Source organism: Panthera uncia, assembly GCF_023721935.1.
Source record: "Panthera uncia isolate 11264 chromosome B2 unlocalized genomic scaffold, Puncia_PCG_1.0 HiC_scaffold_24, whole genome shotgun sequence".
In the NCBI taxonomy this organism is placed as follows: Eukaryota; Metazoa; Chordata; class Mammalia; order Carnivora; family Felidae; genus Panthera; species Panthera uncia.
In genome coordinates, this window is record NW_026057580.1 from 25,914,664 (window position 1) to 25,941,197 (window position 26,534).

A 26,534-nucleotide genomic window follows, 5' to 3' on the forward strand; every position below is an offset into this window, starting at 1 on the left:
CCTACCATCAAGTCTTTTGCTTTCTTTTTCCATCAAAATTTAGATTACGTTTGATGTTAGCAAGAGTTGCATTACTATTATTGTTAATTTTAGTTCTGTTTATTACCTTGAGGGTTATATATTGTAAAATAATTTTGGTGCCTCTAGTTAATGTTAATTAGTTGTTTTAATAGCCTATAGACCTATTTGTTAAGTTTTTGTAGGTTTACTTTTTTAACTATCAGGAACTTAATAACTGAGAATATTTAACATTACTGTTGCATAGGCAAAATTACAGAGTTACTATTAGTGTTACCTGTTTAACGTTTAGTCATCCTTTGAGTCCTGCGACATATTTCCTTAATAATCATCAGCCATCAAGTCTGATAGTCTCAAAAGAAATATCAGCCCTCTAAACTGCCTTCAAGGGCGGTGATATTTAGCACTGAAAATTACAAATAAAGTTTTTGAGGTTGAATAGCAACAACTGGCCAGTGACACTGATGATTTGTTTGTCAAAACAAATTGTTATAAACTACGCAAATGAAGTCCACGCACTCCTTTGAGTGAAAACAATAAAGTGAATCTACGCAATGCTTACATGTTGGATGGGATATTTAATGTGCGGGGAAACTCAAAGGTTGAAGAACTAGGCATTTAGACAGTGGTAAGTGGTACTCTTACCTCTTTATACTCCATTACTCTTTCTCACGAGAGACATGCTAATGCAAACAAGTCAATCAGAATTTGTGTTTAGCAAGATAAAGCTTAGAGGATAGTTTAAAATCCATTTATTATTCTAAATCCATTTTTTTCCATTAACATGTTATACATTAGTGTTTACTAACCATGATTCATGTAACAGTTTAGTTTGTTAACTTTTAAATTATTTAACAACCATAAGTTATTAATACAGTTTTTAAGTATTACACAAATATCTTAAAACAGGCTTGGGTTCATTTTTGTAATTTTTAAATAGAAAACATTTTAGGCATCTCTTGAAGAAGAAATAAAGCAGGCATTTAAAGCTAGAAAACAAGTAATTCCAAATTTAGTTTTTACAAAAGTTTTCAGCTTTATTGACAAATTATGGCAAACATATTTGACAAATTGTGGTTTCCTATTTAGAGTAGCTTACACATGGAACTTTATATGTGTGTTTTTTTTTTCTTTTTTAACAAATACAGGTTAAAACACTGAACAAATTCAGTTAGCTACATACATACAGTAGCTGCTTGTTTTCAACTCCATTAAAACAGCATTTAAAATTAAATTTACAAACTTAATATCGAACATCTTCATCTAACTAACAGATATTAAAAGACAGGTTAAAACATCTTATCTACAACTTTATTATCAGCTAGTTCAAAAATCATATTACAGTCTTTTAGCAACCCTAAACAAAGTTTTTGCTAGTTGATTGAGACTCAAAATCTGTTAACAGATTCATGCTCTTTCTTAAGGAAAAAAAAAAAAAGGAAAAGAAAAAAAAGAAAAAAAAAAGATTACACACAACAATGAAAAACAACCAGGAGAATATCATCCTACTGAATGGTTTATAGACAGTGCTTGCCAATGTCTTTTTTAGTCCGTTTTGTAAAATAATACTAGTGTCAATGTCACGCCAACAGTATAGGGGGAAATACAAGAAATATATGGGAGAAATCATGAGCAGTTATCCCTATAATAGGAAAAAAAAAAAAAAAAGGACTATTACTTGTCTTGTTGCTGTTTATGTGGAGACCACAGGCTATGAATTGTCTTTGAGGTGAGGTCACGGGTGAGAAGGACCTTCAATATCTACCATAGGGGTGCTCCCTGTATCCCCCTCTGGCTGACCTTGGCGGTGGTGCCTTCAGGCTGGAGCGGGTTGTGGCCCATTCTTCTGGTGCTATGAACAAGAGAAAGACAATAACATTCACGTGGTTTCACAGTTACCAAAAACAGTCATTTAAGACACAAGAGTTGACCCAGAAAAAGAGAAAAAAAGATCTCAACACTGAAGGCTAAAGCCTTACTATGTTTTCCACATGGTGAGATCATCAAAAAAAGTGTATACTTTGAAATGCAGCCATGTGTAATTAAACTTGCAGGGCGTTCTTCGAAGAAGAGAAAGTTAGAAGTCCTTGGATAATTCCACATTTATTATGTGCAAAATTTTGTGCCACAAAAGAGAAGAGTATCTGTGTAAACCACTCCATATTTTATTCTTTATGCAGGCATCTGAAAGAAAGTGGATATAGGAATCTAGGGGTGCTTAGCCTTTGATTAACTTGAGAAACAACCTGTGAATCTTAAGACACTACAAAACCAAACCAAAAATGACTAATGCCTGTTCTCTGTCTCCCAAACTTAATGATTAGAAAACTACAGGGTGAGACCTGGGGCTTGCTGTTTTCCAGTGATCCCCTAGAAGATTCTTAAGTGGTACAGGATGAGATCCTTCTGCTAAACTATCTTAGACAAAGTTAGTGACAGTGGAACAGAGTGAATTTAAGCAGTAAAATCAACAAAGAATATGCTCATGTCAGTTTTTACAAGTACTTTGAAAATAAAGAGGTATGACTACACTAAGAAAACTCCTCATTTACCTGTTAATCAGATTTTCCAGTAACTTTGTGTTCTGGAACCTAGCCAAAAAACAACAACAACAACAACAACAACAACAAGAAATAAGATGGCAAGCTTTTGAGTATTGGGGAAAATAGCCTTTGTAAAGTCCATGTTCCCAGAAGAGGAATATAGGCCTCCCTCAAAGGGCTGGGGACTTAATACTGGGCTCATGGTTACTTCTGTGTAACTCCTGAAGCTAGGTTATGTGGGTCTTTCAATCCTCATTCAGTTTTCAGTTGAGAGCTGACTTCATGCAAGGAGCTCTGGTGAAAGGAAGTAGGGACATAGAAGGGATTAGTAGAAAGAGACACACTGACATTGACAGCTAATATATAGGATAATGATGGTAATGTACATATCAACTGGAAAGAAACTGCAGATTGAGGCCAACTGATGTAGGGCATGTCCCTACATAGTTCAAGTGACCCTAAGAATATTTTTGTACACAGTTCAGGGAGATTAAGGAAAAGCAGTAAGAAAAATTTAAATTGTACTCACTATACTGTATATAAAACAAAGGAGAGTGATATACAATGTAGAACAAGGATTAAAAGCCTATCAACATAGGAAAAAAATAGCATTTAAATGTTTTTTGGGGGGCATATTCTTCATCAGAACTTCTTTATTAAAAATGATACCTAATGAAAAATTTATCTTTTCCATTGTTTAAGGTATATGCTTAAGTTTATCTCAGTACTTGATAAGACATAAAATAGAAATGAGAAACTAAATAAAAATGAGAAATATTACATTTTCTCAGAATACAGATCTACTTAGATCATGGGTTGGCCAACTATGGCCACATGTGGCTAGCTGCTTGTTTTTTGTTTTTGTTTCTTTAATAGTTTTATGGAATGCAGTCATGCTTATTTATTTGTATACTGTCTATGACTGTTTTCACTCTACAAAGGCAGAGCTGAGTAATTGTGAGGGAGACCGTACTGTCTGCAAAGCCTAAAATGGATGTGAAGGAGTCTGGGTTTTTACAGAAAGGATTTTCAGACCCCTGCTCTAGAGCGATTATGTTGTCTCTTTTGGTTGGATACTGTGGATGTTGGTCTTTCTGATGTGATCTCTTGAGGTCAGAGATCCTTGTGATTTCCTAAGGCTGCCCTAATTTCTCAGTAAGACACTGAAAAATAATTGTATGTATTTATTTTTGGAATTAAATAAAACTTTTTGATGTACTAGAAGGGAAAACCGATTCTGCTTGCAGAACTAGCAAGTGCCTTCTTGGTCTTATGTAATATGAATTTTATACTTTGACTATGAATATCAAGAATATGTCAATGTCCTTATCTTGTAGTGGTAAAATCTAAGCAGTTCTTTTTTAATTTTTTTTTTAAAAATTTTTTCAACGTTTTTTATTTATTTTTGGGACAGAGAGAGACAGAGCATGAACGGGGGAGGGGCAGAGAGAGAGGGTGACACAGAATCGGAAACAGGCTCCAGGCTGCAAGCCATCAGCCCAGAGCCTGACGCGGGGCTCGAACTCACGGACCGCGAGATCGTGACCTGGCTGAAGTCTGACGCCCAACCGACTGCGCCACCCAGGCGCCCCATAAGCAGTTCTTTTTTAATTTTTTAAGTTTACTTATTTACTTAGAGAGAGAGAGAGAGAGAGAGCGCACAGGTAGGGTAGGGGCAGAGAGAGAGAGGGAGGGAGAATTTCAAGCAGGCTCCACACAGTCAGTGAAGAGCCCAATGTGGAGCTTGAACCCACAAACTGTGAGATCATGACCTGAGCTGAGATCACGAGTCAGATGCTTAACTGACTGAGCCACCCAGGTGCCCCCAACTCTAATCAGTTTTATTAATGCATTTAATAAAAGGAATATAATACGTTTTGCTTCATTCTGTGCTAGAGTGTTAGAGATCCCTGGGTTGTAGCCTATGGGATTCAGAAACTGAGATAATATAAGTTTCAAGTTTTCCCAGTCCTGGATCCTTTGTCAGATGCTTAATGTTCTTGGTAGTTTCTGCAAAATAGTGAAACAGCATAAACAGAGTGATAGCAATACCTGCCATAGCTACCTTAGATTTGTCAGAACTTTTAAACTGACATAATCTTGAGAACCGGCCCCAGGGCACATTAAGTATTTAATAAGAACTCATTGATTTAGGTGTACTTGATTTTATCTAAAGTCTAGGGCAGGTAATGTATGGGCTAAAACCTTTCATTTCCTAACTTTTGGCTAATGTTAAAATGGGGAGTGTCGCTATTCACTGTTGTATCCTCAGTGCCTGGAAAAAGCGCCGTGCCTAGCAGGGGTTGAACACAATGAAAGATGGCATGAAAGACAGGATGAATGAATGAATAAACAGAGGATGTATGAGGCACAAAAAGCTCCTAATGACAACCTTACAAACATAATATTTGAGCTGAAGACATTTGATATTAATATGAAAAGCTTTAGAACTAGAAATATTAAATATTTTAGAGTTAAAGTCAGACTTCTTAAGAGGGTCAGGTAGCTAAATAGCAAAAGTATTTCGTGACTGGATTCCATAAAAAATGATAGTAGAATCCCATTACAAAAAAGTATAAAAGCATGTGTCATTGTACAAAAATATGCTCTTTTAATTCTCTGTATGTAAGTTCATACTGTTCTTTCTTCCTTGCTGAAGTCTAGGAAGGGGAAATACTGTTAGTCTAGGAAAACTGTGACCAAAAAGGCAGCCAAAATGACTTCCTACATAAAGTTTTAGATTTTCTGAGATTCCTTCCCATTAACAGAGGAATCAGGATATATTTCACTTAATTCATGTTCTAATAGTGAATTGAGATCAGCAAAGGTATTATTTCTATTTGTGCCAAATTTTCTTGGTCTATATTTTTTTCTAATATCAGAATGTTTATAGATGGCCAAATGTTTACAATCACCTGATAATACAAGCCAGCCTCTTTTAGTGAAGTTATGTTCTTTGAATCTGGACTGGAGAGCACCGACTCAACTTTATCATCATGTAGTGTGTCACTGAGCCTTACAGAGTCAGCCAGTCCCCTCATTGCCTACCATTGGATTTCTTCACTGCAAGTATCAGAGATAGAAGTGATGCTTAGACATCTAAAGAGATTCTAATGTGAGGCCACCATAGAACCTTGCACATGGAAAAGACCCAAGCATAGGAAGAGACAAATCATTGTAAGGTTTTTATGATGGGAATTCTCTAAAATTTGAAGTATAAAGAAAGGCCCAAGAATAGACTTAGAAATTGCTTGTCTTTCTTTGGGTTCTACTATTCTGCAGACAAGATGGACTTAAAATATTTAGAGATTCATACAAATTTTGGAGTCCTTGCCAGTGGTTTCTATTCCCATGATACGGTCTAGGATGTCATTTTAAATATAACACAGACAATGAAACTTAGAGGTAATCTTTCTTTGTCCTTTTGGAAAATAATAAAGGATGTAAGATGCTCTCAGTATCAGGATCATTGTCATATGAGAAGCACTAGCTAGACTATGGATGTGAATGAGCAATTAGATAACAAATAATTCCTCAGAGAATGTGCAAAATAGCTGCCTAACAAGTTGAAATTACTGGAATGGTTTACCGAATTGGGGATGTGGAAATAGGAAATGAAGATATGAGAAATAGGCTTCAGTGACTTGATCAAATTCCCACCATTTCTAGGCTTACCAATTCAGATTTTAATGTACCATACAGTATATGAAATAAAGAGGGAAGGAGACAAATAAAGCATTCATGAAATAATTTTTTTTTCTTTACTAAAGATCTCCTATATGCTAGTCATTGTACTGAGCCCTGAGTATGAGGATACTTTAAGGAGCCTTTAGGAGATCACAGGACAAAACTAATATGAAGTTTCATAGATTATAATACATTTATAGTTGAAGAGAATGCTGGGGAAGGCCTAGAGGAGAGAGAGCTACTAATTTCCATTATTCAGTTGAACTTGGAATGAGCTCTAACATCTAATCATCTCAAAGAAGTAATTTTCTGAGCAAATATACAGAGTAACTAAAAATTGAGGTACTGTTTAACCTATTTAAGAGAACTCACCTTCTTTGAAGACTTTCTTACGTTAATTATTTTGTATCACCTGACCTTGTTTCTTAAACTGGATTCTAAGATCTAGGAGGGGAGAGCCCTTCTGTTGTGGTAGATACATAGGAAGAACACCGTAAGTATCTGTAAGCCACATTTAAACAGATGATGTTACTAACCAAAAAGGAATTTTAAAATCAATCCTGTAAAATAAGTAAAACAGAATTCTTACAGACACATTGTTAGCAATTAGGGGATAGTGTTGCATATATTTGAAATATATTAATATATCTTTTAAAAATTACTTCACCTCTGTTCTTTTAATTTAGACTGATTTTTTCCCCAGTTGAGTCAAGTCTTACAGAATTCTGTAGAATGCATCTCCATTACATGCTAATAAGCATCATTGAGGAATATTATACTTTGATAAAGGGGTGTAAATTACCCAGGTAACTCTTCTTGTGCTTTCCATGTTATTCTAGTGACTTCAAAAGCTTCTGCATCTCAAATATTCTGCTTTCAGCAGAATCAGATTTATTAAGTGGTGTGCATTTCTAAATGTGCTCTCATTCTTGCCCTGAGACCACCTAGTTTGGGGAGCATTCAGAGCAGGAAAGAAAAATCTGGATGATATTTAAAGCTACAAAGCTGTGTTCTCTGTTCCAGAGATGCTATCAATATTGAGTTGAGGTTCTTGGTGGGGAAATTGAAGCATTGGAACAAGGCACCAATTTAGGAAAAGTCAGCATCATTTAAGTACCTGGAAAGCAAACTTTTAATGTTTATTTTTACAGAAGTAGGTTTAAAATGCCACCCTCAGAGTACATTAACTTTAGGAATCATTTAGAAAGGATATAGAATATCATGGAGATTATTGAGAGCACCGATTTTATGCTCACAGTTTGCTAGACCCTACATAGCTAGTTGTTTATAGTTCTGATATCTTAAAAAGAACCTAAATTTTTTTTAACTCACCACATTAACATACCATACCATACCATAACATAAATAAGGGGTGTCTGGGTGGCTCAGTCGGGTTAAGCATCTGACTCTTGATTTCAGCTCAGATCACGATCCCAGGGTTGTGGGATCGAGCCCCGTGTCGGACTCTGTGCTGACTGGGGAGCCTGTTTAAGATTCTCTCTTACTCTTGTCGCTCTCACTCTCTCTTGCTCTCTCTCAAAATAAAACCAATAACACAACACCAACAACAACACCCCCAAACATCAAAATAAAAATAACTCACCACAACAAAAAGGGAGAGCTCATGCTATTTATTTTTAGTATACTAGAAACCAGTATGTAAAAACCACAAGGAAAGTGGGAAATCTAATTTCTATTATTACAAACCACTGGTGTCTGGTTTGCCAGTCATATAAGAACATTACAAGGTTGATTAAAATTCACCTGGCTCTAAGCCACTCCATTTGTTGGTCTCAGTTAAATTTCTCATATTTCTCTAAGGCATCTCTTTCTACTTAAAAGCACCTTTCGAATGTATTCTTACATGTTTTGTTATTGCTATTTATTCCCAAAGAGAATATGCTAGATTAGATGTTTTGTTCTTGTAACTCACTATAACAATGTTCATTTTCTTTAATTTTTAAATACCTATCCTTTTAAAAAAATTGAGATATTCCCTGTCATCACATCTTCTAAGGGCCAAATACAGTGTGGGGCATTTTATGTGTATTATTAGCAAATCCTCACAACTTCCTGTAAGGTATGTGCCAACGTTGTCTTCCTTTTAAAGATGAGAAAATTATAGCTCAGAAAGTTTGTCTGGAAGACCCAGAATTTTTATCTATAATCATCTTACCATTTTCTACCACTGCCTTCATCTGAAAGAAGCTCCTGGCTTCCACTCCCTTTCTCCTTTTCTTGCCTAGGAAATAGGACTTCATTTATTCTAATCCCCTTGATTTATTTTATAACTAGTGGTTCCTACAACAAATTATTAGCTAAATGAGTGAGAGCATAGCTTTAATTTTGTTAACAAGAGTGTGGGCTGCTTGAACTGAATTTGTTAAGGTGCAAATCTAGGTGTTCATTCCTCTAACATAGAAAGCATGTCTGCTCTGCCCTGAGCATTTTAAAATATTAATGAAACGTTGGCACCTAATGGTTCAACAATTTTATCTACATAGTTTGTATCGCCACCATGTGTAATCGCAGAGTTTATTGTTCCAAAATACAGAGGGTAAAATATTATAGTGCAGAAGGGGAAATATGGGTGACCAGCATCTGTTTTCACAGATGAACATAGTGAATTATGTTCTAAGAAGAGTTAACTTTGAGTTCACCATCAGTTATGCTCTCAGGAAACTCAGTCAGCTTCTGAGAAGCATTTACAGCTTTTATCACTATTTCAAATTTTTAATTAGATATTCCCTGTTAGAAAAAAGTAACACTTGGAATATTCCATCTAGAGAGTATCAGAGGGCTGGGCCTTTCTAAGCACTCTCTTCTCAACTCCAGAGTTTTGTGATGCACATGGCAGGCACTTGGTAATTATTTATTGAATAAATTAATTCTACTTAAATATTTTACACCTTCATTTGTACCCATAAAAGAAGCCATAGCCTTCCCTCAGATCTCTTCACTTCGAATGGGAGTCTCAGGGCTCTCTAGCCAGGTCTGCATTTGAATTCTGGTTCTGCCTCTACTTGAAAGACTTTTTTGGCAGGTGGTAGGTTTCTTAATCTGCATACGGATGATATATTTTAATTGTCACAGACCATTCTGAGCTTCTGACATGTATATCTAACTGCCTGAGGGGCATCTCCTCAGGTGTTTCAAAGTCATTGTTTCCCAAAACTAAACTCATCTTTTTCTCCAAATACTTAATGCTCTTCCCAAGTTTTGTATTGCAGAGACTGATGCTACCATCTACAACTTGTCTAGTTACTCATCAAAACCCTTGGCATCCTCTCACCTTTGCTCAGTCAATCTAATCAATCATCGAGCTTTGTCTTTTCTTCCTTAATGTGGATTATTATATTTTCTTCCTTAATATGCATTTAACTCATCCATCTCTTTCCATCCCTACCAACCCTATTCCATGCCAAGCCATTCTCATCTTTGCCCAGACTGCTCATCTACCTAGTTATCTTTTGGGTCTTTCCATGATTTTAAATGTATGTGTGTGTGTGTGTGTGTGTGTGTGTCTACACACACAATATGATGTGATATGTTGTAATATGTTATACATAGGTATATTTTTGTGTGTGTAGACACACACACACACACACACACACACACACACTCCCCTAATGTGTGTATGGGTACATTCCTACACTTCTTCACCTTCTAGCCAGAGGGACTTTTCTTAGTACAAATGATGAGGCCTGCCTGGTCAATTGCTCTTGAAGCATACTCAAGGTCAAGTCCAAATTCCTTAGCAAGGAATTCCATGCACAGTCTAGCATGATCTGACCCTTGACTTCATTTTAGAGCATTGGAGTTGATGACTTTGATGATCAACTAAAGTACAGGTATTCTACAGTATTCATTGAAAAAAATGTCTTGGGTCTTGAAATACAATGAGTGTTGTTGGTATAGTTAAGATTTTAAACTCTTTTTTTCAAAAGGAAGGTCATCTTGTTGTTGCATGGAAATGGACCAATTAGGGGAAGAAACCAGTAGAACAAACCAATCAAAGGTTTCAAGTATAAGACACAAACTTTAGATACCTGTTGTATTTCAGCAAATGATTTCATTTTGCTTAATATGTTGAGAAAAAAACTTATATTTCCCTTAGCAACTAGTAAATATTTATAGATTAGTTTTTTTATTGCTTATTTTGATTCATCCTAAGAATGATAATGATGATTTCTGGTAGTGATCCCACACGCCAGAGATGGGCTGGGTGTTTTGGGACTTCTTAAAAGCTTCTCTTAGCTACTGGGGAACTTCTCCTAAATACCAATAGTTCCTCGAAAACAGTGCAATTCATTTTAGTCTTTGAAGAAGCTCTTAGGTGAAGTCCCTAAGTGGTTTTTGAAAGCAGGTGTTTTCCATTGCCCACGTGGACCGTGAAACAGATAAGTAAACTGACTCCAAAGTCCATTTGTTGATATAAAAACAAATATGAATTTTTAAAATGTAGTACATACTGAAAATATGCATAGGGGCACCTGGGTGGCTCAGTCAGTTAAGCGTCTGACTTCAGCTCAGGTCATGATCTCATGGTTCTTGAGTTTAAGCCTCACCCTGGGCCCTGTGCTGACAGCTCAGAGCCTAGAGCCTGCTTCACATTCTTTCTCTCTCATCTTTCTCAAAAATAAACACTAAAAATGAAAAATAGAAGAGAAAAAATATGCAAAATATTCCAAAATGGAAGGTACAGAAAAAAAATGGTGGCTGATAATTGGACACAATGTAGAATCTTTTGTGACTTGAGTTTAAAAAATACTTTTACTGTTGTGAAATAAAATCCTGAATCAATCAAAAGTCTGCAGAATTCAGCCACAGACTTTTTTTTGTACATAAGAACATTATGAAAAATAATGGAAGGATAAGCATGATGATACAAAATACCATTTTATGATTCTCTTCTCTAAGAATTCCAAAAATGCCCTCAACTCAGTGAAGAAGGTACACTAGGTAGCATAGCTTCATAGACAAAGAAACTGAATTTGTAACAGTTTTGATTGCCTTACTCCCCTCACATCTGTCATTTCTATACTTGAGAACAGAAATGAGCCCAGAGTATATTCTTAGACCAACACCAAGTTACGGGAGTTACAGAATACCAGGTTTTAAGCTCAGCAAAATGTTGACAGTGACGAGCTCTGACTCTGCTTTCCTCTCAGCATGCCTCTGCCTGCTTTCCCAGGTGGGTGCTCACGTTGTTACCACCACCCCCTCCCTCTGGAAACAAACATTTTGGCTGCCCTTTGTCCCTGGTTACTGTGAAGTTAAGTCTAAACTCCGGAATGTCCTGGAGTGATGGGAAGGTCTTTGTTATCAGTGGTGGCTCCTCAGACCACACAGGATAGTTCATGCTAATGAGATGACTCAGGATGTGGGCTGGTCCCACTTGAAAGACCAACCAGGAGGTTAGAGGATTTGGGCATTAACCAAGTGATATCAGCCCAATCTGGAGAGAAAAGGAGGCAGGAGTTGGAGATGATTCAGGCATTCATGCTGCATCATGGAGCTATAATGAAAACTCTGGGCACTGAGGTTTTCAAGAGCTTGGCAATACCTTGTGTGTTGTTACACATCAGTATGCTGGGAGGGATAGTGCCATCCTGAAGATTTTCAAAGCTTCATATTTGGGATTCACCCAGGCCCTGCTCTATGTATCTCTCTTTTTGCCTCCTTCTGCTTTCTTTCCTTTTGCTCCAATAAAATTAATTGTAAGTTAGAGCCCTTTCTTTACAGAAGCCCTTTACTTCTGTGAGTCATTCTGGCAAATTATCAAACCCAAGGGGGTAGTGGGAACTCCAAATCTATAGCCAAATGGTCAGAAGAGAAGGTGGTCTAGAGTCTCCCAAATGTATGTCCACAGTTTTGTGGACACTTGTGCCCTTAACTTGTGACATTTGGGCTAACTCTAAGCACTCACCCTAATTTCTTTGTTTGCTCTCCCCAGTCTTCTCAGCAGCCGAATCCTACCTAGCTCTTGGCCCATAACTGGACCTATCCCTGCTGGAATTTCCGAATGCTAATGGCCTCCAGGGGTATCTGTCTATCTTCTGCTGCTATATTCCCCTGATCACAAGGGGATTTCTGGAATCTTTCTGCACAGTTGCCAGGCTCCAGAGAAACTGACCTAAGTGTTCTAGATCCATCCTCCCCCTCCCCTGGCATATCTTGTTACCAGCAGAACTAAAGGTTTGACAAGATCTTCATATGGTTAGGTCATTTACAAAAAGACACTGATATCAATATCAATCAATAATCATAATTATATTAATCAATAATCATATTTTCAACTGGCATACTTTTTTTCAGCATATATATCAGTTCCCACTGAATCATTCAATAAATTATGACATATTTGATAAATGTATGTTACACATTTATTTCAGGACAAGGTGTCCTGGTCTTTTTAAAATTCATATCCTCTTTTAATAAACATAAAAATCTCCCCAAACTGTGGAAATTTATTATAAAGACCCCCTAAGGTGGTAGGCCTCTAGTATATATTTTTTTCTTTGCTAGTGTTATTTCCAAGAAAACGTTTTCCCAGCTTTATATTTTGTATTCTGTACTTTGTGTTTTAAAAACAGCTCGTTTTGTATATTCTAAATAAAAATCTGTGTCATATTGAATATACTTTTTGTACATGATCTGTTCACCCCAAGATTCTGACAATAAATCACTCAACTCCTCCCTCCCCATCAGTTAAAATGATTGCCCCATTAACTCAGCAGAAAAGAAAGTGATAAAAGAACTTTCCTATGGCTTGGTTTATTGTCTCAACAAGAGAATTGTTGGGTGCATGTGGGCTATAATTTTTTGTGGACTCTCTATCTGTTGGGTGTATTTTAGACAACGTCAAGTTTAAGATTTAACTGTTCAGCACACCATCGTTCAAAGAAAAGACAAATTCTATTTTCCATTACTTAAACTTACAGCTTTTTTTTTTAAAAGGTGAACTGAAAATGCCAGGTCCTATAACACAATATTTACTTTTAAAGTACCCAGTGTTCTAAAGGCAGCCTGTGCATAACTTGTGTGGTGCCTTTAAGGATGCAAGTCCTTGGCACAGTTTTGACCATTCATATTAAGATCATTGGCTACTTTTCATCAAGTTCCCATGTATGTATCTAAAACTTATTCTCAACTTTAGCTTCAGATAGGACCACTGAGACCACTATTCAACTGATGCCCAGTTCTTATGTCCAAAACTGTGATGGAGCTGATCTTGGGTAGTAACTGGACTTTGGTATTTTTTTCAAGGTTCACCAGGTGATTCTAAAATCTGTAATTAATCTCATAGAATCTCATGCATTGTGAGTTCGAGCTCCACATTGGGGTCTAGGCTGAGGGTGTGGAGCCTGCTTGGGATTCTCTCTCTCTCCCTCTCTCTCCGCCCTGTCCTGTATACTGTCTCTCTCTTTCAAAATAAATAAATAAACGTAAAAAATACTTTAGAAGCGCCATTTCATTAATCTTTTTGGTTAAAAATAGAGTTTAAAAATCTATATTAAAAGTTAAATAGAAAAATAACAGTGGTATTTTTCTCAATAGCCTATCATGTAGCAATTTCAATATTAATAAGTCCTAGGAAAAATAAATTGGTTGTATACATTAGTTTTTAAAATGTCTGGTAAATTCTTGCCCATATTAAGGAACTCATCTTCATTTGTAAAATCAATTTCCTCAAATTTATATTTCCACTTACTCTTAAAAATGGACAGTCTTTGTTCTTGAATCACATGGATGGCATGATTGCCAGTTAGCTTCATTTTCTTTTGCTGTTTTCACAGATTAATCAATTCAGGGCTTATTTTCATACTGGGATAATAATCATTCCTGCCTCTGAACACAAAATGGGTTTTGTGTTCTGCAATCGTCTTGAAGTGAGGCACTCAAATACCCTAGAATATAGCACAGAATTCTTTTTGCTTTCATTCATTTCAAGACAGTGTATTAATATTATCCTCCTTGCTTCCACACAGCTGTCATCTTAAATGCCACTAAAGAATGGATGCATAATTAGCTCTTCAGTTCATACATTAAATACATTTTAATAAACAGTTCTTTTCTCTGAGAAGAGAATATTGCCATCCATTCTTAGCTGTCAGTCTCAGAGAGAATTTAGAGAATGTTTCCTATGTGAAACATTGTTTAGCCAAGCTAATCTATGCACTATATTTAAAATGCACCCTTATTGAATTATGAACTATTTAGACTTAACCAAAACAATTATAATGACTCTGATTAGTTAGGAAATATTTTTAAAATGAAGAAACTGATTTGGATTCCTGTAAGTCAAATATTTGTGATCCAAAGTAAATTCAAGTTATCAGAAACCTAATATTTAAATATTAATTTAATAATAATTAAAGATCAATGAAATGTTTAATACACATGAAAACATTAAATATTAAATATAATAAATAATATATGTTGTATTTTAGTACTCACGTTGAAAAGATTTAATATTTAAAATTTTATATTTATAGTGTTACCAGAAAAGAGTTTAATCATTAATATTAAATTGTATGCAAATATCTTAAATAATCTAACTGTGATGAAGTCCAAAAGGATGCATGTTTTTCTCTGAAGTCAACATATTTGCCACTTCAACATGAATTATGGGCCTGAAAGAGACAAATATAATTTTAATCTGGTGATACACACAATTTATGAAGATTCAGAGTGAAGCATCACTGAATGATTGGATTTTTACTTCCAGTGGTTTATTTCAAATCATTTCTAAAGGAATCCTAAATGAGAGACTCCATCTGTGAGTCTTTTGAATGCAGGATCCAATTATCCTGAAGAACATTCCTTCCTCCTTTCCCAAAGCTGTTTACCACACAGTTCTTTCCACCAACCTGAGCAGGAGAGGCAACTGATTCTGAGCCTCCTCACTTACAGTCCAAATCTGCAGTGTTGCCAGGAAAGTGAGAAGCGGGGCTATTTATCTTATAAAAAATACAGACTTCCCATTGAGACTTAATATCTGTACCAATGATACAATCAAACTGTAACAGAGAGAAATTACTAATTCAGAAAGGAATTGAACAAATCAGTGGAGATGCAAGGTTTAAGTGTTACTGATTTAAGACTGTGCACAACTCATTAAAGGTCAGCTATAAATGGATATGAGTTAATATGTAAGGTATGGAAAATTAATGAAAAAACATCAACCAATCTGTATTTGAGATGAATAGGTCCTCAAATAACTGCTCCACATGCATATTTAAATTTTATCATCTGCCCATTTGGATATGATAGGATGAGCAACCTATCAGCAAGAAACTTGTACTTGAAGCTCCCTTTGTGTAATAAGCTAACACTAAAATCTGGATGTATATAATGCATGTTAATTTATTAATTAGACTTTAAGATTATGATGCTGAGCGCTTACTATTTCTCAGCTTTTGACTTGGCCCTTTTACTATTGTCTATAGAAGATATGAGCGTATGCGAATTCTCAAAATTTAAATCTCATTACTATATGAGATAGTAATAATATGGATAGACTGCAAGTATTTTCTTTATTTCCTGGTTATACAAAAGCAGGATCATTTTCAACTGATCATAGTAGTGGTTAATTCTGATACTGCATGTGAAAGTATATTAAATTGTGCATTTTGTCAAGGTATAATTGTAATGATTCAGAACTGAAAACAAACTTTATTTAATGATAGGAAAATCGTAAAAGAATTTTTATGAAGTATCCTATTTTGCGTTCTCTTTTTAAATGTGTATCATGAAGGATTAAAAAACTGGCAAAATATATAACAAAAAGTAAAGAATGAATATAGTAGTGTAATTCAGGATGGTTTGAAAATTTCTGTCTTTTTCAAAACTAACTTTCTATAGTGGAAGTGTATTACTTTTAGAATAAGAAAAAAAAAATAACTTATTTGTTAGGTTAATCAGACCTACGTATCTGCTTAGATTTCTGAACACCTGTGGCAAAAAAACCCCACAAAATCTAGAAAAATAAAATCAATTTCACATGTGCATCATTTAAAACAGAATTGCTTTTGTTCAGAGTCTCTGATCCCCCTTCTGTGGCCTAATGTGTACCACAGATAGGTTGTAGTGAGCTGAGAGGGTTATGGGGTTGTGGAATGGACCTTGGACAACTTGAATCCTGGCTTGTGAGCAGCTCCTCCTTCAGTTCCACTGCACTGCACACATACCATTTTCTATGAGATCTACACCAGGAAAGAAGGTTGCAACATATTAGCTAGATTTCTTTGTTTCAGCCCCTGGGATATCACTTCTGACCTCAATAAAATAACTAAACTCTCTCCTGAACAATTATCCTTCTGACATGAAAATCAAGAAGCACTTCCTAAATTAGAATGCATAGAGTGTTGACATACCAACATTTTCAAGCAAAGAATAAAAACACCTTGAATGTGAAGTTTATTCTTGAATTAATGCTTGCTCAATAATGTCACAATATGGCCACAGATCCTAGTGGTCAAGGAAAAAATCATGGCCCTAAACATCAGTCTGTTTTTAGGCACATGTATATACGTAATCTTCAAATGCTAAGAATATGGTCAATTTAGCTGACATTTTAGTTAATAAAATAGGTTAGGTTACTATGTAAAAATTCCTACTTAATAACTTTCTTACTCTGTCCAGTCAAATCCTTTTCTGCCTTTTCTTCATTACTTCATTAAAAAATAATTTATCAACTGTTTCTATGTGCTGAGAATTGGTTATTGGTAAATTGTAATTTGACCCAGGATGAAATCTAGTGCTTTTGGGTAGGTGTTGCTTTTAAAATAAAAAGGGTTGTCTTGAGACTTTGCTGTAGAAGAATCAAATAACCAAGAAAGAATCATGTAAGACCTATAGGTTACAGAGGTGAGCCCCACTCTCCTGACCATGGCCCCCTTCGTGTCCCTTATAAGATCTGAGAAGCAATAGTTTGTGTTCACACATTTTCTCTACTACCTTACATGGTAGTAACATTTTAAGATGTAAATAACTGAGAAAGAGAAAACCCATCTCCTATTACCCAACTACACCGTCAGATTCATCCCTGCCATTGATTTTACTACATGTAATTCCATAAAATAAAGCTCATAGGTGTGATTTTCTTCAAATTGTGCTAAGTATAAAAAGCAATGACTGTTTTTTGCAATGAAGATTCCATTTTTTAAAAAAGTGATTTATAAATAATAATGTAAGTGTGAAGAGATTGTTCACTACAGTATCTCCAGAATTGAGAACAATGGCTTACACGTGTTAGCCACTAAATAAATATTTGTTACATAAATAATGTTCTCTGACGTTCTCTTGTATCATATGGTTTATAATCTGGTGCATTTTTTAAGTTTATTTATTTAAAGAGAGAGCTCACACAAGCAGGGAGGGGCAGAGGAAGAGACAGAATCCCAAGAGACTCTGTGCTGTCAGCACAGAGCCCAGTGTGGGGCTTGATCCCATGAACTGTGAGATCATGACCTGAAATGAGATCAAGAGTCAGATGCTTGACCGAACAAGGCACCCAGGCACCCCAATATGGCACGAGTTTCTATATGTACCCATGTGTTTCTCAACAGTAAACAGTAGGAACTGAGGAAGGAAAATGTCTATTGTGTACAACATCATGTTCCTACAGCCCGGTGATACCTATATGCACAAAGTTGAATGAATTAAAGAAAGGCCCATGCTGTATCTTATTCATCTATCATCCTTAGTAACTAATTATACAAGGCATATGGCTTGATTCCTATTTGATTAAGAATATGCTTGGAACAATGCAGACTGACTTATTGCTCTGTTGAACTAAGCGAATGCTGTACCAACTGAGCCAGACCTGTGCAAACTTGTCTATCACTTATTTTTTCTGTGAAATAATTTCTGAAAATATGTTTAAGTTATTTTGGAGAATATGCCTGTCTCTCACAGCAGGGAGATTAGGTTCATTTGGTGCTGGAGAAGCTGGAATCCGAGAGAGAGTGAGCCTAGTGCTCATTTTAGACTAATTATTTTCCTGTAAAATACTGTAGACAACCTTAGATTAGTGGGAGAGCAGCTGGAAGGATTTAGAGAAATCTCACTGAGCTCAATTCCCTTCCTTTAAAACAAAGTCAGGTTTAAAGTAGCAGATCCTGTTCTTTCTCACTAGGTCGACTGAACTCTGCCCCCCACTTCCCAACAACAAAATCAGACGCACTTGAATTCACATTCTTGCTCTGTCATTTGCTAATTGTTTAACTCAGGCAAGTTACTTACTGCTCTGAGCCTTAGTCCCTTATTTATTTGTCAAATGCAGATGGCAACAGGAGTGTGTACCCTGTATGTGTCTAATGGGGATTAGATTATATAGATATACATGTAATGTTGAATGAGGATTATTTCTGTTATCTCTAATCCTCGTTATAAATTGCTCAGTACAGAGACATAATAGGTAGGTACTTCATGTATGGTAGCAGCAATTAATAGCGTTCCAACCACCGATGAGAATATAAAAACCAAAGTCGAGCCTCACGGCTGTACTCTTATATCGGCTTAACCTCTGTTGTTCAGTTTCCTCATTATAAAATGGAGCTCAAAACACTTAATAGTTCAATTTATTATGAAAAAATAAATGAGAAAATGTATGTACGTAATCAGCTTATGAATGGCAATCATTGTGGGGGTGCTTTATTTTTCTACTATTTCTGAGCTTGGCCTCATGATTGCCTTAGAGAATTGAGTCTATTTGGTAACTCTAGTTCCAAGGAGGGTGCACTTCCTCCTTTCCTCCTGAGCTCTGGACCTTCCCTTCCGCATCTTTATGGAGCACCGCACCTTCATAATGTGGAGCCCTGACACAGAGGCAACATTCATGATCTCTTTTACTGCTCCCCATAAAGAGAAATGGAGAGGCCTTGGTATTATTTCAATAAAAATTGGGGGCTGAAAAATTTACATGAGTGTTTTCAAGGTGGTTAACTGGTGATACTGCATATAGATTTTAAGGGATGAAAAACTACGTTTCAAAAGTGATATACTATATTGATATGTCACAGATACTCAATAAATCTTACTGAATTGAATTACAATTAACTTTAAGTATTTTAATTAAATAGTGTATTTTTTGAAATTAATTATTTTTATAGACTGACATGCTGTTTGATTAATTCTCATGCCAAGAATTATGTGGCACTTTTAAGAACTATGCCTATGCACACTATAAAAAAATAACTTGAAAGCCACATTTTCTGCCCTCAAAAGTTGTAAAATATTTTAACTGTATATTGCCCTGATGATCTTTGTGACAGCAGGAAAGACACAGCATTGTTGTCAAATCAATGAGTCAGACAATGGGCACAGTAGAACATGTAAGACACTATTCAAAATGCTCACTGTTGCTGTTGAAAACGATCTATGATTGTGATTAATTGCTTTTGAAATTTTGATCAAAATTGATCTGTCCAGTTTTCTGGGACTGGCTGTTGGACGTCAGATCTCACCCTGGAATTACATAAATCAATTTAGTCTGGACTTCTGTAAAAACTGGGGGTAGAAAGATAGAAGTAATTTCTGAGTTGTCAGTGACTGATGGATGTTCTGATTTCACAGTTTTAGTAAAGAAAACGTCTTACCGTAGCTGTCATAGGCATCCTCACTTACTCCATGACCGTAGTCATAGTATTCAGGCACACTGCAACAGATTTAGACAGCAATCAATGCTACTGTAATAAGGGGGAATCAACCCAGAAACTCATATGGAATTTGAAAGCAAAATGTGTGCTAAAGTAATATCCCAAGAACCTCTAGCATAAAACACAATCCTAAAAAATACTCTGTAAGACATACACGTTACTAACAAGGAGCGCTATGATTTTCTCATGCCACCTCAGAACTTTTTTTTATCTCTAACCTCCAATTTTATAAATCAAATTTTCCTTAAAACACAAGTATCATACTTCAAAATTTGTCAAGAGGAAAGTTATAAAGGTCTATTTCCAAGAAAAAGTGCTATGCTATACAAGATGACAATCTGGTCAACTGTATGTGGCTTCTAATGCTGTTACCTTAAGCATCAATTTCATCTTTACTTCCAAACACTGAAATTATATTTATACTCCCCTCTAGCCCTTCAATGGCATGTCCATGAACTTCTCAAATATATAAGCTGTTTATTTTTACTTAATATTTTGCTACATGTTTCTGTGTTTCAATAACTGACAAGAAGGTGTCCTTCCTTCATTTCTTACTCAAGTTACTAACAGGCTTCCCCACTACAGTTGTCCAGTGGTACTTCCACCTTTAAGGTATCATTCTCACTAGCATCCAAGCATTTCATATATCTCTCATTCCCAAAAAAGTCCTCCCTCACCCCCACATCTTCTTCTAGTGACTTGCCCTTTCTCTGTCCCTTTACAGAAAAATTTCTTGAAAAGAGGCAACTGTTCACTCTCTTCACTGCTTTCCACATGCTTTTGAAGATATTCCAATCAGGCTGTTGTCTCCACTGAAACAGCTCTTGTCAATATCCTGACATTTTCAAATCCAGTGGTCAAGACATGGTCCTCATTTTACATTAGCACCATTTAAAACAGTTGGCCATTTACTGTTCCTTTAGCCATTTTAGTTACTTCTGAGATGTCCTCAGAATAAATTACTATATTAATATATTCACATTTATATTTATATTTACATTTATAATTTATGATATATGATATTTCCCCTCAAATAAGCTCCTTCATTTTACATCCTCTGCTTGAATCTTCATTTATAATTTTAAATATTATATAAGATAAATTTATAAATAATGTCAAGATTACTAATTCCTTTTAAGTACAGTAAAACCTTGGACTGCAAGTAACTTGTTCTGCGAGTGTTCCACCAGACAAGCAAACATTTCTAATAAATTTTAACTTGATAAATGAGCGACGTCTTGCAATATGAGTATTACGTGTTGCCAATGTCACATGATCACAACTGAGGCAGTCGTTCTTCTCTTGCTGTGGAATTATGGGTGACTGTCTCCTCTATTCAGATGCTCAGTCTCAGGCCATGGTGTTTGGCAGAAATCAGTGATTTTTCAGAACACTGGAAGGTGCCCAGAAATGACACTAGTGGATTTTTTTGTCACTTCAAAGCACCTATGGGCAGCCCTTTGCTTTTCCATATAAGAGTAAGCTTAGGAATGCTTTGCTTCATTCTAGGTCAGGCTGCCTGCAAATATAGACCCTTTCCTCTGCTGCCTTATTACCAGCTACATTAAATACAGGATATGACAAAAGTTTATTAATACTATACTATAGTCAACATCCGTGTGAGCAGATACAATGGCCCTCATGCAGAAAAAGATCCATTGAGCCAGTAGATAGCAGTGATTCTGTTAGTGATAGTGAAAGTTGTCCTACAATAATCTTCTTCTCTCTCATCTCCCTCACACCAGCCACGAAGGTTTTCCAAAGTAAGTGCAGGTTAATTTATTTTTCCTTATATTTTTTATTTTCTTTATTATTTTGTATTATATTACAGTATTATCATTTTTATATGAATATTTTTGGGTTTTGGAATGAATCATCTGAGTTTCCATTATTTCATATGGGGAAATTTGCTTTGAATACAAGTGCTTTGGATTACAAGCATATTATCGGAACTAATTATGCTCACAAACCAAGGTTTTACTCTACCTTGGAATATTCAGATCCTCATTTATGTTTACCTAGGAAGCAACACCTCCATACATAAAATAATCCTCTTCCCCAAGTGTTCAATAAAAAGCAGAGATTTTAATTTAGAGTTCCAGTCTCCTCTAAGAATTTTATTAAATCTATGGGCCACTGGTCCAGTGATGAAGTGTGGCAAGAAAATGGCTTAAGATCAAATACCAAATTATATAATGGCTGAGGGTGGGCCACAGATACCAAAGGGTTAGGTTGAAAGGAGAGATAGGCCTAAAATGTTGTGGTTGTCATTATCCCTCAAGGCAGTCTCGTAGGTCTCATTAAAATAAATACTTTAGATTTCATTGATAATAAGGAAAGAGAAGCAAAAAAGAAAATACAAGTCTGTGTATTAGAGGTGAAAATGAGAGAGAGAAATTAGGGAGGCAACTGAGAATTCACTTACTCAGTTTTAGTACAAAGTAGTTGGGAAAAAGAGAAGATTACTGAGTGCAGCCTTCATTGCCCAGAATATCTATACACAAATTATCTAGAAAAAATGTATGGTAGTATGTGTTTCTTCCCACCCTTGAGACTATAGAGGTCTAAGGCCATTGGCTAGTGGCTGGATGTTTCTCTCTTCTTTCACATACTTAGCTTAAAAGGGGTGATACAGCCTCATTGAGAACCCTCGTGCATGTGTCACAAATTTCTGAGAGATGTTACATTGATTCCCTGGATGATCAAGAGATGGAAGTCATGAGAATATGATTTAACAGGCAGCATTCCCATTTATATGGATGAAGAGAAAATGAGGGCATCGACAGCAGCTTCTCTTTCCCTTTGTCACAATCATGTTTCCTTGAAAAAACCTGACAACGTTTCGCAAAGTGCTGTATGAAGACCACTAGCTCCAAACTCTGTCTAGTGGCATTATTATGTTTCTCATTGGACTTCAATTTGAATTTTTTAATGTTTACTTATTTAATATTTTGAGAGAGAGAGCAAGAGAGAGAGAGAGTTAGTGGTGGAGGGACAGAGAGAGAGGGAGAGAGAGAATCCTAAGCAGGCTCCATGCTCAGCACAGAACCTGACATGGGGCCCCATCTCACAACTATGATCATGACCTGAGCTGAAATCAAGAGTCAGATGCTTAACTGACTGAGCCACCCAGGCGCCCCCTCAGTTTCAATTTTAATTGATGAAGGTAAGGGATGGGAAAAAGAGAGAGACCATGACAAAGAAACTACAGTTATTGTCTGTCCTAAATGATACATCCACAACAAGAGGGAGTTTTAACTTTTAGCTACTCTAAAAACGGGAAAGTGGAACATATCAGATATTTGTAAAATAATGGATAATGCAAAATAACAGATAATAAGCATAGTGGTCTCTGTCAGAATCCATACCTTTGCTTGTCTAAATATTACTTCTCATTTCTTCCCTCAGAAAACATTTGCATGGACAAATGGCTGCACTGCGAATAAATACATCCCTCACCTATCCTTACAACTAGATGTGTCCTTGTGACTAAGTCAGGAAGCACAGGGTGTACACATAAGTCAGAGTGGCAACCCTGAGGTTATTTCAAATTCAATGACAAGTTCATCTTGGACTTGTGCAGTCATCTCCTTAGTTGGTAGAAGGCACTCAAAGTAATGATCTGGCAGTTACCATGCAAATACAGACAGTGCTTTAGGAAGTCATGGGTGGCAACATGAGAGGAACTTCTGTCTCTAAATGATCATGTTGGAGCAGACTTAGGGTAAACCACTGCCTACCTTAGGGATTGTTGTGGGGGAAAAAATGGTTTTTATCTTGTTTGAGCCACTGAACTTTGAATCTCTCTGTCACAACAATTGGTCAAAGAAATGAGTATGGAGAAGTGTAGAACTGCCATTAAAATCCCCAAATACCAGGCATTAGCTTAGTGGGAGAGTGGAGAGTGCAAGGAGAAAAATTATAGTAGGGTAGAAAGCTAATAGGCCTTGTTATGCCATTGCCTGTGAATTTGGAACAGTAGGCTGCATATAGGTCTGCATATATTTTGACACTACAGGAAAAAGCTGAACAAAGCCCAAATGTTCTTAATCCTGCTGTTTTTAGAAAGGTTTACAAAAGTCATGAGCTTAAATAAGAATGGGCCATTTTTCCAGAAGAAACAGAAGTGAAGAACTTTGCTAAGAGAAGTTATTTCTGCCTGATTTATGTGTGAGTTCTATAATTTAAAATGAAAGAGTGTTCAGAAACTTGTGGTTTGGCAGATTAGATTTGGCAGATTCTGATTAGAGAAATCAGCTGTTTCTGTATGACAGAAAGAAGAGATGAGGGTTGCTCAAAAATGCCCTCACCTCTTCCCATTAGAGTTCACTGCCACGTATGATCCCTAGAACATTCCTCAGGTTCCTGAACATGTACAAGCATGCTGGCTGTAAAAATTATGAAGTCCCTAACGAGGGCACACTATACTTGACTCAATACAGATGTGGCTATGGATTAAGACCATTTATCCATTAGGATAAAGAAGAACCTTCTAGTAAATCTGGCATAATCTCCAGAAAAAACAACAACAACAAAAAAAAACAAAAACAAACAAAGACGAAAAAACCCACAAGGTTGCCAGATGCACTACCCAAAAAACTTATTTCAGCGTGGTTGCTTAGGTGTCTTTTAATGTCTACTTGGCGGATTTTATAATTGTTATTGCCTATGGAGCCTTCAGTGTTTCCCAATGAAAGTTTCTATTGTGGTGATTCTGTTCCTTTTCCACCACTTTATATTGGGTATTATGTATGGGGAAGAAAGTTGAGAGTGGCAAAGATAATCTGCTCATCATTTTATAGGTTGTCAGACCTCAAAGAACCATATCAAAACCTCATGTAGTTTTGTGTATTTTCCATAGTTTCTGGATTTTGAGCTGGCTGCAGTAATTGGAATTGAACTTGGATTTTCTCTCTTGGGCAGTAGGTAGGTATCTTTGTTTTAATGAGAAGAAGTGTATTCACTTGTATGTGCATAGCTAGAGGGTTGGACAGAGAAGACTTCTAGTTATCCCTTCCAAGTCCATTTGTCTTTTGTGTAAGGAAGACTATCTCAGAATTATATTTCCTAGCATAGATGTAGAGTGATGTGTAAAAATGTTTTAATGATCTGCATAAAAGTAAATTCCTTTGTCCTCTACTTCATTTCAACTTTATGTAACTGATTGGAAATGTGAATGACTTGGAACTATTTTGGAAAACTGTGTTAATGATGGTGGAGTGAACCAAATCTTTTTGTCTCCCCAAATTTGTATGTTGAAATCTTAACCCCCCCATGTGATAGTGTTAGGATGTGGAACTTTGGGGAAGTAATTAGAGCATGAGAGTGGAGCCCTTCTGAGTGAGATTAGTGCCCTTGAAAAGGGGATCCCAGAGAGCTCTCATGCGCTTTTTTTTCTTTACCATGTGAGGATACAAGAAGAAGACAGAAGTCTACAACCTAGAATAGAGTTCTCACTCAAACCCAACCATGCTGGCACCTTGATTTGGGACTTACAGCCTCCAGGACTTTAGGAAATAAATTTCTTTTTATAAGCCACCCCATGTATGGTATTGTGTCATAGCAGCCAAACTAACAGCGATGACATTCCAGTAGCCTAGATCCCTGAATGGCGCCATGAAGCAGAGCCCACCTACTTGTGCATGTCTATTATATGTGAGGGAGATAAACTTTTTTTCTTGTTTAGGCCACTGAATTGTGGATCTCCTTACTAAGGAAGCTATGCCCCATATCCAAAATAATATGGTGGCAATTAAAGCAGTCCCTTGAAGAAAAGATATTTGCAAATGACACATCGGACAAAGGGCTAGTATCCAAAATCTATAAAGAGCTCATCAAACTCCACACCCGAAAAACAGATAACCCAGTGAAGAAATGGGCAGAAAACATGAATAGACACTTCTCTAAAGAAGACATCCAGATGGCCAACAGGCACATGAAAAGATGCTCAACGTCGCTCCTTATCAGGGAAATACAAATCAAAACCACACTCAGATACCACCTCACGCCAGTCAGAGTGGCCAAAATGAAGAAATCAGGAGACTATAGATGCTGGAGAGGATGTGGAGAAACAGGAACCCTCTTGCACTGTTGGTGGGAATGCAAATTGGTGCAGCCGCTCTGGAAAGCAGTGTGGAGGTTCCTCAGAAAATTAAAAATAGACCTACCCTATGACCCAGCAATAGCACTGCTAGGAATTTACCCAAGGGATACAGGAGTACTGATGCATAGGGGCACCTGTACCCCAATGTTTATAGCGGCACTCTCAACAATAGCCAAATTATGGAAAGAGCCTAAATGTCCATCAACTGATGAATGGATAAAGAAATTGTGGTTTATATACACAAAGGAATACTACGTGGCAATGAGAAAAAATGAAATATGGCCTTTTGTAGCAACATGGAGGGAACTGGAGAGTGTGATGCTAAGTGAAATAAGCCATACAGAGAAAGACAGATACCATATGGTTTCACTCTTATGTGGATCCTGAGAAACATAACAGAAACCCATGGGGAGGGGAAGGAAAGAAAAAAAAAAAAAAGAGGTTAGAGTGGGAGAGAGCCAAAGCATAAGAGACTGTTAAAAACTGAGAACAAACTGAGGGTTGATGGGGGGTGGGAGG

The 26,534-nt window shown here is 36.4% G+C and overlaps 1 protein-coding gene across 2 annotated transcripts in view; it reads right to left on the minus strand.

The window, feature by feature from the left end:
* Positions 1-934: 934 nt before the first annotated feature.
* Positions 935-26,534, minus strand: part of KHDRBS2 (KH RNA binding domain containing, signal transduction associated 2) — a 583,082-nt gene continuing 557,482 nt past the window's right edge. For both annotated transcript variants that reach the window (XM_049653859.1, XM_049653858.1), the window contains 2 exons: positions 19,853-19,911; positions 935-1,870 (listed from right to left, as the gene is read on the minus strand). In XM_049653859.1, coding sequence (XP_049509816.1) covers positions 1,773-1,870; positions 19,853-19,911 — 157 coding nt within the window. In that variant the 3' untranslated portion in view covers positions 935-1,772. The remainder of the gene's footprint in view (positions 1,871-19,852; positions 19,912-26,534) is intronic.